This window comes from Chamaea fasciata, unplaced genomic scaffold (genome assembly GCF_029207755.1).
Source record: "Chamaea fasciata isolate MVZ Bird 193981 ecotype frontalis unplaced genomic scaffold, bChaFas1.0.hap1 SCAF_3, whole genome shotgun sequence".
NCBI lineage: Eukaryota > Metazoa > Chordata > Aves > Passeriformes > Sylviidae > Chamaea > Chamaea fasciata.
In genome coordinates, this window is record NW_027094088.1 from 32875437 (window position 1) to 32888727 (window position 13291).

General features: G+C 36.6%; 1 protein-coding gene across 2 annotated transcripts in view; it reads right to left on the bottom strand.

The window, feature by feature from the left end:
* Positions 1-255: 255 nt before the first annotated feature.
* Positions 256-13291, bottom strand: part of ADSS2 (adenylosuccinate synthase 2) — a 36557-nt gene continuing 23521 nt past the window's right edge. For both annotated transcript variants that reach the window (XM_066178527.1, XM_066178528.1), the window contains exons 6-13: positions 13152-13259; positions 12786-12867; positions 10948-11074; positions 8056-8210; positions 7501-7625; positions 6399-6496; positions 1769-1918; positions 256-1038 (exon numbers count right to left, since the gene is read on the bottom strand). In XM_066178527.1, coding sequence (XP_066034624.1) covers positions 986-1038; positions 1769-1918; positions 6399-6496; positions 7501-7625; positions 8056-8210; positions 10948-11074; positions 12786-12867; positions 13152-13259 — 898 coding nt within the window. In that variant the 3' untranslated portion in view covers positions 256-985. The remainder of the gene's footprint in view (positions 1039-1768; positions 1919-6398; positions 6497-7500; positions 7626-8055; positions 8211-10947; positions 11075-12785; positions 12868-13151; positions 13260-13291) is intronic.

A 13291-nucleotide genomic window follows, 5' to 3' on the forward strand; every position in this document is an offset into this window, starting at 1 on the left:
ATGTTATCTTAAAGCATCTTCAATGTGTAAATACAGAAGTGTGTGCACTTTGGCAATCCTCCAGAGAAGGATCTTCAATTGACTCTAAAGAAAGGAATTTAAAAGGGCATCAAAATGTTAGACTTCTCACAAAATATAAATATAACCCCATTTAATTAGGGGAACAGTTTAAGATAGGTGCCTTGGAAGCAGAGAAGGACAGAGTTTTTAAAAAGCCAGGAAATGAAGGAGTAATATTGTAAAACATTTAACTCAAAATCAGAACGGTTCTTTAATAATTGCAAATGAACTTTTTACAATATCCATTTTCTAACTTTCTGGGCACACTTCCTGGTAAACACTTGAGTATCCTCTGTGAGTTACAAAGAGTAAAGTTTCCTGTGTTGTATTATACAGCTAAAAAAGACCTGGACATTCATAACAACTTGGCATCACATCGTCTTTTAAAAAAGAGATCACACAATAATTTAGACAGCATTTATAGCATTATAAAATCAGACTCCCCCTCTTTAATCACTCACAAGAGCAGTCATTAAGAATACAACAGCTTTAGGAATACAAATAATGAGGATGTAAAACTATCTGTGCAAAACTGCATTATTTTTACTGTCTAAAATTTCAGGGAAGTAACACCGCCAAAAGCAGAGAGAGGATAACAAAGACAAACAGTCATGAAAGCAATGCTACCTTGGATTTTCAAACAGGAATTACATTATGAAGTAAATATTAAGTAAAGAAAAAAAAATCTGATGGCACCTTGAACAACAACGACAAGTGTCCTGGTAATTGCAGTTGAACAGGAATTGATACAGGTTCATGTTAAGAGTCTCTTTCAGGAGTAGCAATTGATCTGGGGGTATCGACTCTAGCATTTCTTCCCATGCAAAAATCTATCTTTCCAACATCTTTGCTTTGCGGGCTACTAATGCATTTAAGAATGAGCAGTCTTTTGAGGAGTGTGCTTTCTTCCATGCATCTGAAATCTTTAAAACAGCTGGATCATTGATTCCCTGGATTTCCCTACTCCAATCCATTTAACTGCAGGAGAGAAAAGCAAACTTCTGTTGTAAGTAATACAAAGCAAGAGTGGATTGTATCTTAAGATAAGATACAAACTCATCTTCTGAAGCACCACATTTTGAAGAAAATACAGTATACTATTCACACATTAAGAAAGGATAACTTTGTCTGTTGTTCTCAAAGAATACACTGTTAACTTCAAAAAGCAGGTATTCTTGAAACTGCCATAATAAATTAATCACTTTTACAGACTGTAAGATAAAAGATAGTTAGAAACTATCAGAAAAGTAAAAAATTGCATCATCTCCTAACTCCCAGCTTTGGATGGAACCACAGGATCACCTTTATTAGGGAGCATAGAGAAATGTATCCGTTCAGGACCTCTTACTCTCATATATAATTCACCATGCTAATTAATAACTCATAGTCCCACTGACTTTATGATAGTAGCAAAACTAAAACTCAATTATAACCAGTCTAAAAGACACTTGAGCAAGTTATGGAAAAAAAATCTTAATTGAACAAGAACTATAGTCTAAGCCAAAGAAGGAACGTATATTAAAACTTCTGAAAATTTTGAGTTCAATTACTAAAAAAAAAAGTAGTAATACCATAATCACCAGTGGCACAATAAGCATGGTTAGAAACCAGTTTTTAGTATTTGGCATGTTCATTAATACAAAATCCCAAACAGGTTTCAAAGAGCAGGAATAACCCAGACAACAAGAACAAAATACATTCTACTTACCAGGGACACCCAACTCCATTTCTATAAAACGAACATAATTTTGTGCATTTACAGGCAGCTCATCAAACGTCCTGGCATTTGATATGTCCGTAACCCATCCTGGGAGTGTCTCATACTGAACCTCTACTTTGTTTAAGACTTCGTGACTGGCTGAGTAGCAAAGAGAAACAAAAACTTTATGTCCATGGATACTGTATAGTCTCTACTATGAAACACTAATGGTAAAGCTTTTCTTTCCTCACACAGAGAGGTTTGCTCATCAGGTAATACAAGCACTGCAGCCGCTAAAGTGTCTGGGTTCTCGTTAATATAAGCATAGAGGGAAGAAAATCCAGTAACTATCAGGACTCAGACTTCAGGAATTCCAGTGCTCTGTCACATGCATGTATTTTGCTAAAACCACAATCTTTTCAGTTCAGAAAACAACTTTTCAGGGAAATAATTCCCAAAAATGTTGTTTTGTTTCTCTGAACAAATACTGAGAACCAGATCCTTCTTCATGAGGGAATTGTGAAAGCAAAATTAACAATCAGCTTGTAAGTATCAAGCAGCTAAAATATATTTTAAAATAGCATAGGAGAGTTCCTCTTACTAAACATAGTTGTAAGATGTGGTTAAGGCTTAACAGACTTCTGATGCCCACAGATCCTTTGCCCCTAAAGTATGCAATGAATTTAACAACCAGTGTGGAGTCCCAGAGGATGTTTGAACACTAACTGTTCACTAACTTCTCAGAACAGAAGTAATATTTTGTCCTTCATTTAGTAACTTGCTACAATGTTGTCCTTTAACTATGAATCCAGTGATGATTTCTAGTACTGAAAACCATAGTAGGCATACCGTTCTGAAACTGAATCACTCCAGTGATTATCTGAACATTAAGTCTGGGAATGACACAGGGCAGCAAAACAAAAAGGCTTAAGTCTGAAAATGATCAAAATATATTGATAAAAAAATGGCAAGAGTCAGGCATTCCTTCTTGCCTTCATGAAGAAGAGGGCATAGTAATTAATGATATGTAGGCTCTATGTCTCAGTTCAAGTCACTCCTGCCAGGACAGCTAGTCAGCCTGAGAAAGGGTTTGAGGTGCAAGAGGCACAGTAGAGGGTGCAAATACAAAACCATATGCTAATCCCCTCCAGCTTGTGTGTAGCCAACAAACTCAAGCTGAGCACATTGAAGTTTGTCCTGATGCAGTCAACAGTTCAACAGCAGCAGTGCTGTAAGGACAGCCTTAATGGACTAGGCATTTTGAAAAAAGCTGAAAGAAGACTGCTCTGCTGTCCTCAAAGTCTGTAACAGCAAAGAAATGTGCAAAATTTTGGACCAAGGTGTTCCCAGGTTAAGGGAATCCTGAACCAATACTTGTGGCAATGAGAACAGACAGGCACATTAAGGATGTTTGGTTGTAGAAGACAAGGATAAGCACTTAATTGTCAGCAGTAACAACTGAGGTCTTGTCTGCTGTCCAGGTGATCTGTACAACAGAACAGACACACTCAAAGTGCAAAACCGCAAACTGATCTCCTGACAGTGCAGATGGTTGCTAGCCTCCCCCTTTCTGAAGAGGGAAAATTAATGAACAACTCATCTTGGATGTCCACAGGCCTCTTTTCTTTGAGGCCTCTCTGATGAAGTTAGAGAGACAGCTGAAAGCATTTGGTATTGAACGGTCTAATATTGACTACAATCTTCTATCAGCCTGTATCAGTTCAATTCCTTACTTCCCCCTAAGAGAGAAGAAAAAGAAGGGATGCATTGTTTGTGTTTCAAATGATTCTTTAATTTTCTTCCAGCAGGTGTTATATAAGATGTGTGGCAAAGACAAGCCACAAACTGAGCTCAGTGTAGTACCAGATCTAGTCACCATCTAGATTTCTCTCATCTTTTCACTGAAGGGATTTATCTTTTAGGGTTGATAGAATATTCTTTAACAGCTTAACTATATAACAGAGCAAATATAATGATATAGTAATTTGAAGAGTGATGTGATGCTGCTTCCAGCTCAGAAAAAATATCTGATTTGGGACCTTGGAACCTTTGTAAGAGAAAGATGCTCCAGCAATTTCCAGAAACTGAACATGAAAACAGTCATGTAGGTCAGACCAAAGGTGCACCCAGAATAGTGTCCCAGCTCTTTAATCTACAGCAAATGCCCAGGGAAAAAGTGCAAGAAAAAAAACCAACCAAGCATGAAAGTAGAGCTTGTCCAAAGTAATCTCCCAATTTCCCAAGCATCTGTGTTTTCAAAGTCTCCTGGGCTAGAGGTTATGTCTCTCTGTGCTGAAATCAACTGATGTCTGAACTTAGACAGGAGGCATTAGAGAACTAGACCATAGCTTTCACATTCTTTTTAAACTGATAGGCTCAAAGTTAGCAGGAACTTCTTCCATAGACTCCTGTCACTGGCCAGCAAAAGACAACAGCCTCAGTAACACCAACTGAAGCCAGCTGTAAATTTACATGACTTTTAGGTTCCTGCTTAAGAGGCAATTACAAAATGCACACAGAAAGCTAAGCTAAAAAAATCCTGAGTGAGACTTGTATGCTTCTCTGATCCAGGTGGAAAAAGGAACAATATATGAAACATGGCACGCTTTTCCTGAGATGGTGGGTACTATGTGTGCTTCTAATTTAGAGACAGTCATTTCACAAGAAGGGTAAATCATGAACATCTCCAAGAGAGTGGGAGGGTAGTAAGGGGAGAAAGAAAAAGTCTGCCAGTGAGAGCTTCCCAGACTAGTTTTCTTCTAAATTAAATTCAAATGTCAGTGGCACATTTGAAAAAAAAAAATCATACAAGCACACAGCATGCAGAAATGTAGACATCAGAAACAGTCTAATGGTCTGCAAAACATAAAGTGGGAATAAAGTTACCTTTTGTTTTTTATGCCAAGGGCAGGGGTAACCTGCAGCGTATGTGCTGAAAAAGCTGCCAAATGTTGAGGAGTATAGCAAAGAGAGGTGTGGAACACAGAGGCACTGTGAGAGACAGCATCTTCCAGCTTACCAGAAGTTCAGCTCAAACTCTTCCTGACACTTTAAGGAAGACAGCATGTCAACAGCTTCTACTAAAGTTCTACCAGAATTCTTAATTGTTCATACAGTAAAGAAAAATACAGGCAGGTGAGCCACATTGTGCTGCTATGACCAAAGGTCAGCTGTTACACAGTGGTATACAGGGAACAAGGTCTGCTCCCTCAAAAGCTGTATCTAACAAGATTCTGGCCCTGAGACATACAAAGGTTTTCCCGGCTTGAGCACAAGGTCATACAACAGGCTACATGGAAAGCATTTACTGAGTAGTTCTCAATTCAAGCGTGCAATCTGCGTTATGTTCAAAGGCCATTTCAAGTAAACACAACTGTCCTTAATGTTTTGATATGAGTATCAATTATGTAATACCTGCGTCCTGAAAAGGGAAAAGCGTTCCCTGGCTTAGTGCAAGACGAGAACTACATTTCCTGAATCAAAGTCATTCAGCATGCATTCAGACTGGAACTGGCACTTTTGTTTGAAGATCCTGGACAGCAAATCAGTTAGAGAGCACCCACAAGCACATGGAGAAACAGGATTTTTTTTTAATTCCTTATGAATTACTCCTAACAGATATGTGCTGTTTTCAAGGACTAGTGGCAGATCATCACATATTCCTTTATACATAATTACCTCTTTGTACTACACAAATCCTGCTGTGAGTTGTATCCAATTACTACAGTTGATCTCCTCACCCACAATAAGTTCTCTGATGATGATGATACCACATGAAAAATTGTAACCTGTGACTAGCCTCTAACCCTCAGGTACCAATGAAAACCAAAAAGCCCAATCTTTAGTAATGTTTTATGTTTTTCCTTTTTTTCTGGAGTATGTCTAACTATTGCAAACCGAACAAGATATGTTATCTATAAAAACACTGACTTGTGATAGTTGAATATTTTAACATGCATGTGCACTCTGCAAATAAAAATTACTACTGTCCTCCTCAGGAACTACAGTTTCTATCACGCTAAGCTGATGTACATTGGTCATGCATTAGAAAATAGTCTTGCTTTCACCTAAACTAGTTGTTTGTTTCTAGCCCCACCCCTTGTCCCTCTTTTACACTGTGTAGCTTCTGTAGGTTTTTGGCTGCTCCATGAATCATTAAAGGGAAGCAAACTGTTAGAAAAGTAACAGAGGGAAAGAAAAACTTGGCTTTTCAACAGGACCAGTTCTCTTATGGGGTTCACTGCATGTTTAAATGAAGACCTGCTAAAAATGGGCATCAACAGAGTAGCAGGAACAAGGTAATAGAGTTTGGAGTATGAAACAAGCTCCCAATTCAGCTTGAAGGTGATGCAGGCTGTATAAAATAAAAAGGGGAAGTAGTAGCAACATTTATGTTTTACAAGCTTCATATAGCTCTTTGTATCTTTCTAGTAGACAAAACCAGTATTTGGTACAGGTATCTTTAGGGTGCAGGTAGTAGTATGGTAAAAGATACATGCGGTGCATCTGGAAGACATTAATGGCTTGATGCTGAAGTAAAATACTGCTCTCGTAAATTTTACAAGTAGAAGTCAAATGCATTTAAAAGTACCACATTGCATTTCACCAAAATCTAAAATTTTTAAATAAGCAGTCTTACCAGGAAAATGAGGTATGATTTCACCATCTAGTTTGTATGCAACACCAACTTTGATTTCTGGAAATACATCCAAGATATCCAATTTGGTAAGTGCCAATCTATAAAGAAACATTACTCTAGTTAAACTAGTTCAACAACTCTTGAATTTTATCACATTGTAAAAAAAAAAATCAACCAAACAAAACAAACCAACAAGGAATCAAACAAAACTGATTCCTGCAATTAATTTTATTTCTTTAGAAAAATATCTCACATGGCACTAATCTGTTATCTGGTCTGACTTCAACACCCCAAACCAAAAAAAAACCAACCACTGAAACAAGACAACAGTAACAAAAAATGATTAAACACAGTTTTTGCTGCATCCTTTGATCTAGTACTACATGAAAATGTCCGCAAAAAATCAAATTGGTATCAATTGGTATTCTCCAACTGAATGAATCTATGACTTTAAGTGTTGTAATTTTAATTGGTGAGGGTGCTGCCAAGATACCTAGCCACTTAAGGCATAACCATTTAAGATGACTATTTCATTGCATGATGCCTGTTGGTGTCTGTTCCTGTCCTTTGCCAAATGTTCCTGACCTACAGTGAAGGCAGAAAAATAATCAGATGCTGGCTTTACAAATACCTGGCTACATCTCATTTAAAACAAAACCCACAAAGAACAAGAAAAACAGAAGTATTTAAATAAAATATGTATTTGCACTATTTGGTCTGCTACAAATTTTATACCAGTTTGTTCCAGGCACCTATCTTTCATTTTGATTAACATCCCAAAGACATATCTGTATTTTTGATATTCACACACATTAATGGAGATACTGATGGGTTCTCATCCATCTTATTTTGAAGACAAACTAACAAAAGAAATCTCCATAAAGAAAGGAGAGAAAAATCTACATATATGAAAATGTCAAATGTAAGAATACTTAATGTTAGGAAAAATGAGGAACAGCTCATTTATCAAAATATCAAAACAATCAATTGATCAATTTCAACAGTGCAAATGTTACTAACTAGTATATGCACAATTTACAGTAATCTACAGCATTTCATGGTTTTCTGTCAAGTTGCCAGCAAAGCTCAGCAAACAACTCACGCAGTAAATCCATTAATCATATAGACATATCGGAGTGAGACAAGGTCCAGCCAGCCACATCTTCTCTTCCTACCAGTGGTAACACCAAACTCTTTGCCTCTCTGCTGTAGCAATTCTCCAATTTCCTAACAAAGAGTAAGACACATGAGTGTGTTTCTTTTGATTTGCAATACATGATGCAGGTGTTTACTTAACATTTTATAATACACTGTAAATTACCTTAGAAGTCCTTCCCCCAGTTTTTCACAATGCTGTCCATTTGGATCAAGACAGCAATACAAAACATTCTTTCTAATTCAAGACAACGATTTGTAGGCAAACTTCTCAAAATTTGTTCTTGCTCTAACCTGCTTTTCCACAGAAATGTCTAAGAAAATTGCAATCAGGTTTGGCAGTTCTGTAAGCCCAGTCTAGAATCAGAAGATTGAGACATCCAAACACACTGTCATTTAACTACTTGCAATTAACAGTTGTTAACACTGACTTAATGAAAGACAGACAAGACACACCAAATTATTCTACCCAGCAGGTCCCACCTGTGGCTGTAATACTCACGTTATCCTGTTCTGTAGGAAAGGCACCAATTCCAACTCTGGTTGTGTAGGCTTTCACAACCCCGTACACCTCCCCGATGTTCTGCGGTGGCATGCCCAGACCTGTGCACACACCTCCAACTGTGCAGTTTGATGAAGTCACAAAAGGGTATGTGCCTATTAAAAACCAAAACATTGGGTTTAGAAAGTTATTAGAACACTGGGTTTAAATGGGTTTTTTTTAGAAAAAGTCTAAACTCGGGAGAAACAGTGCACTTGCATTGCACTTACCTAGATTTTACAACACTCAAAACCAAAACACACAATAAATATATTTTACGGTCAAGAATACATTCAATGAGCTCTTAGCTTTGTATGTACATTGTCTGATCCACTTTCATTGAAAAAGGTAGAAATCTTACTACTTACTTCAACTGGTAAAAATGGACTGTATAACAATTCTGAATGACTGTACAGGTAAAAAACTGGAGTAAGACACCAGAAAAACATGCCTTGCTTTCTTACATTAAATATACTCACTAACTGAACAATGGAAAAATCTGAAGGGAGACTCTTAAGAAAACAGTATTAAATGGTTGGAGAATAGAGGTTTACTATTTTTAATTTTTGGAGGAAAAATAAAATACAAACTCTACAAACTGATCAGCACATTATAAGGATAAGAAATTGCAATGAAGTGCAGAATTCTGGAAATAACAACTTTGTTTGCATAATCAAATGAAGAAAGATCATTTAAAAAAAGAAGACTCCTGGAATATAGTCTAGTGGTACAAGTTTGTCTCTAGTACAAAATGCAGCCTGGATTGCAAAGTAAAAGAGTTAAACATCTCAAAATCTTTAGGTTTATACCTTTTTTAATTAAGTAGTAGAAAATGAAACTGAGCATGCCAGTCCTCAGCTGAATTGTGAACAAATACTTCAGCCTTACTGTAACTGCACATAAGCAAGAAACTTCTACCTGTTGTGTCAGACTTTTTTGTACGTCTTTTGATATGAATCAGAGATAGGTAAGAGAGGAACAACAAAGACAAAAGGAACTAAAAGCAATACAGTTCTTTCAGCAATACAGACATCTTTACAAAGTCAAAAATCCGTCAGAGACTGATCAGTCAGGTTTCACAGATTAGCTTCAGGTATCTCAAATCACTCCAGAGAAACACCCAGGCTTACAGGTGATACGTAACAGCAGCTTGCAAGCATTTAATCTTAGAACACAGTAGTAAAGCTCTTCTTAGTACTGACAAGTAAATATAGCTAGCGGATGTGAAAAACAGTCAGTGAACAGTTCTTACTCACTTTCACCTCCCAGCCTGATATATTTACATAGCTTTATCATTACTCTGTGTGTAAAAACACAGAAGACCACACATGCCCACACCTGCCCCCTGCCATTCCCAGACAAATGCACATGTGAGCTTCATTACAGGGTTCCAGGAAAGTGGGATGGACTGCAAGCCTGGGGATCTTTTACCCTCACAGCCAATAGACACATATTCACAAAACTCACTTCAATATTAAGACTTCTAGGTAACAAAGCAAAGACATCAGCCTCATTCAGAATGCTTAATAATCAAATTGGCAATGTCAAACCTTTTGACTAAGGCTTGTCTACTGTTAACACAAGTGTCCAATCCACTGATGGTATTTACCCATGGAGAGCAGATTTTCTCGTGTGTTTGAGTCTCACAGTAGAGGCAGGAAAAAAATCTAATCTAAACAACTCTGTATGTGTTATACCTGATGTGTTTCAGACTGCCTGCACCTTCTATTTACATGAAATCCAAAACACTCACCATTTACAAGAAAACAACATCCCTACATAGACTTCTTTTGCAAATATTTGTTTTGCATCAAAGATTTCCCTGTGACAAGCATATCTGAAGACTTCATTCCTCTTTTTTTTGTCTTGTTAAAAAAGGATGTGTCTTCTAATATTCAGATTATCATGAGGAAGTTTGATGCTTATACTTACAGTGACTAATCTAAGACATATCTTACTCTTAAAAGAAGAGGCTTTCACACTAAGTATGTTTGAAAATGCCCAATACCAGAACTCATATTGGTTGAAAGCTGAGTGCATGCCAGTTTCATAACTGTTTGACAGCAATCCTTACGGGCTTCAATTTCAGCATAAAAACGATGCCTTTCTTTACACTAAAGAAAGATGTGACAAAATGCAGGAGTCAATTACATAGGTTGCTTATGCTTACTCAGAGGTAGCAGATTATCTTGTTGTTACAACATAACAAACAAACATAATCATCTCATTAAAAGAAGATGCTTCTACTACCTAGAATCTCCTAATTTATTAGCAAACTTAGTGTTTTAAGAAAAACTGCATAATTTTGAATATCAAATAAATTTGGATAATCTTTTTAGTCTTGCTTCATTAGCAATCTAGATTACCAACACCCTTCCCAACAATGTGAAACAGTGGAAAACTAAGTGTTATATAGACACTTTTGAAACTGTTTTTTTAAAAAAAGCAAGCTGATTTTTCAAAAGTCAAAAAGTATTTTGCATATATGCTTTGCCTCTCAAAGCCCTCCATTTTTGTTCTCAAGTGATTTCCACAGATGTAAAAAATTGTGAGTTATTTCATTTAAAATTTAGAGATGCTGAAGTAAGAGCTACACTCTAAGAGGAGCCACTTGATCTTTACTGTCATTCAAATTCTTACTCTTAGGAGAGTCTACAGCTTTTTGAAATAATTTAATTAACACACCCACTCACCCAGCCCTGTATTATTTGCTAGTTATAGGGAGTGCTGTTCTTCCAAAAAAGCAACCACTTCTGCCATGAGAACAACCTATCACAGGAGAGTTTATATTTAATGTTCCTTTTTCACAACACAAGTGTATATCAACATGTGTCTCAAAAAGACCATACCTACCAAAATCTATGTCCAGTAGTGCTGCATTTGCACCTTCAACTAAGATCTTCTTTGGTGGTCCATGTAAAGCCTCATACATGAAATAAACACCATCCCTTACCATTGGTTTTACTTTTTCCATGTAGCCCTGAATAACACAAAAGACTATTGTATAGTATAATTTCATTATGACAAAGGCAGCCAGAGTAGAATTGCTATTGTTCCCTCATAACAATGCTCATATTCCTTTCGAAGAGGAAAAGCAAACAAAGATTGTTAAATATGCCGTAATGTGAACAAAGGGAGGAAGAAGGTGAAACTCGGATTTACTCAACAGATACATACACTCTTCCTAGGAGGAAAGAAAAAAGGGGGAAGGATGAGGAAGAAAAAAAAAATCCAAATTTCTGGAATGGTTTAGAAATATTCAAGCATGAGTATTATCACTGTACTGTATTTGGTCTTTTATTTCTAAGTGTTCAAATGTCTCCCCCAAAACCAGCATGAAGGAAGTTCCACTTCTGGCCATCTGAAGCTAATAAATGCATACAATTGTGAGTCATAATTTTTAAGTAAAATTGAAGTTATTTATTGGAATTACCCATCAAATGCCTGAATGCCACTGAGTAGCTGGATGCAAGAAGCCAATAACGTTCACATTATCACTTGGTACACAGCCTTTCTCCTCTATGAGAACACGTGATGTTCTCATTTTAACAATTTACTCCATGTGAAATATAACACTTTGTCTTTCAGAATGGAAACAAGTGCATTAGCATAAGACCAGTAATTTTCCTCAAGCTACAAATACATGTTGTGTTTCCACCTTAACAAGGAGTTTCAGATATTCTGTAATCCTGAACTGCATTAAGTAAACTATAAAGCACTATGAAGCAATCAACTGTAACTGGTTTCCAGTCCTACATACTAATAAAAAAACTACAACTCAACATGTGCAACAGGCCTTATTTAAAGTAAAACAAATAGAAGTGCTATGAACTCCCACATATTCTATTCTAGAACTGTAAAAATTAAAGGTAGAGGAAGGAGGTTTTCTTTGGCCTGATTTTCTTAAAGAATTATCATGTAATTGTATGTGGCCCTGTGCCCCACACACCTCAATGGTTTTAAACAATGTCATATTTGGTTGACATTTTAAGGGTTTAAAAAAAATCTCACACAGGTAAGTTTCTATAAAAAGCAGGAACAAAAAGGTTAGGTAGAATGGTAAGACACCTCACAAGATTTTGAAATAACTTGGATCCTGTGCAAATAAAACCTAATACCAGTGAGGAAACTCTCAACCATCCCAATCGCAGGGAAAACATCAAATCAGAATCCATAATTAACCACAAAACCAGTATGCTGGCAATCAGGTTTCATTAGTTCAGCTGCTATCGATTTCCAGTTTCCATTTTCCTATGTTCCTATTTCCTAATTCTTCTCTTTTCCTAGGCTTTTTTTAAAAGGCTTATTACTTAGAAAAACTATTTACTTCAGTTCTTAACTTTCTGAAACAAGGACTTAACATTCTGGTTTACAACAAAACATACTTCCCCCAGCTACAATCCTGGATTTTCTCCTAAACTGTATGTTTGAGCAAGGAGAAGTCAAGAGGAAATCGCCCCCTACAAGCCTTTTTCTTAAAATTCACAGTATCTCTCTTGAAAGCAAGTTTTAAAATGTTGCACAAAACAGGGCCAAGTGTGTCCTTAAGGATAAGCAGCAGACTCTTCAACACTGATACATATGGTTTCCCATGATACAGTCTAACACCTCGCAAAAGCACAAGCATCAGTCACCAAGGGATTCACGTATCAGTAACTGCTATATAATCGAAGGGACAGAAGCAGGCTTACCTTCAGCTTTTCCAATTCCCCTTCAATATCTATCTTTAAGGTAGGATATATTGCTTTGTACTGATTGGCTAACACTTTGAACCTGAAAGGCAAAAATGCTTCACTGAGGTTTTCGGTTTGTTTTCCTCCTCAACTCCCCACCAACTCTCAGTTTTTACTGGTTACATATCTGCAGTTATTTGATAATTTAACAATTTCAAACAATGAATTATGATAATAATCATGATCATATAAGAAAATTATATGTAATTTTTTATTTTATAAGAACTTTTAATTAAGAAAAATAACAGGAACCAGATGTAATTGCTTACACAGGGTACTACCCAGAAACCGAAAACTATGCTTACAACTGTGTACAGTAATTACCTTTCAGAAAAGTCATCAAAATCAGAAACAAGATCGCACATTCTGAGTCCACTTCGAGCTGCCTTTGAAGAATATACTGGGCCAATTCCTTTTTTGGTAGTTCCCAGACTTTGAAAAGATAATAATAAAGAGTTATTGAT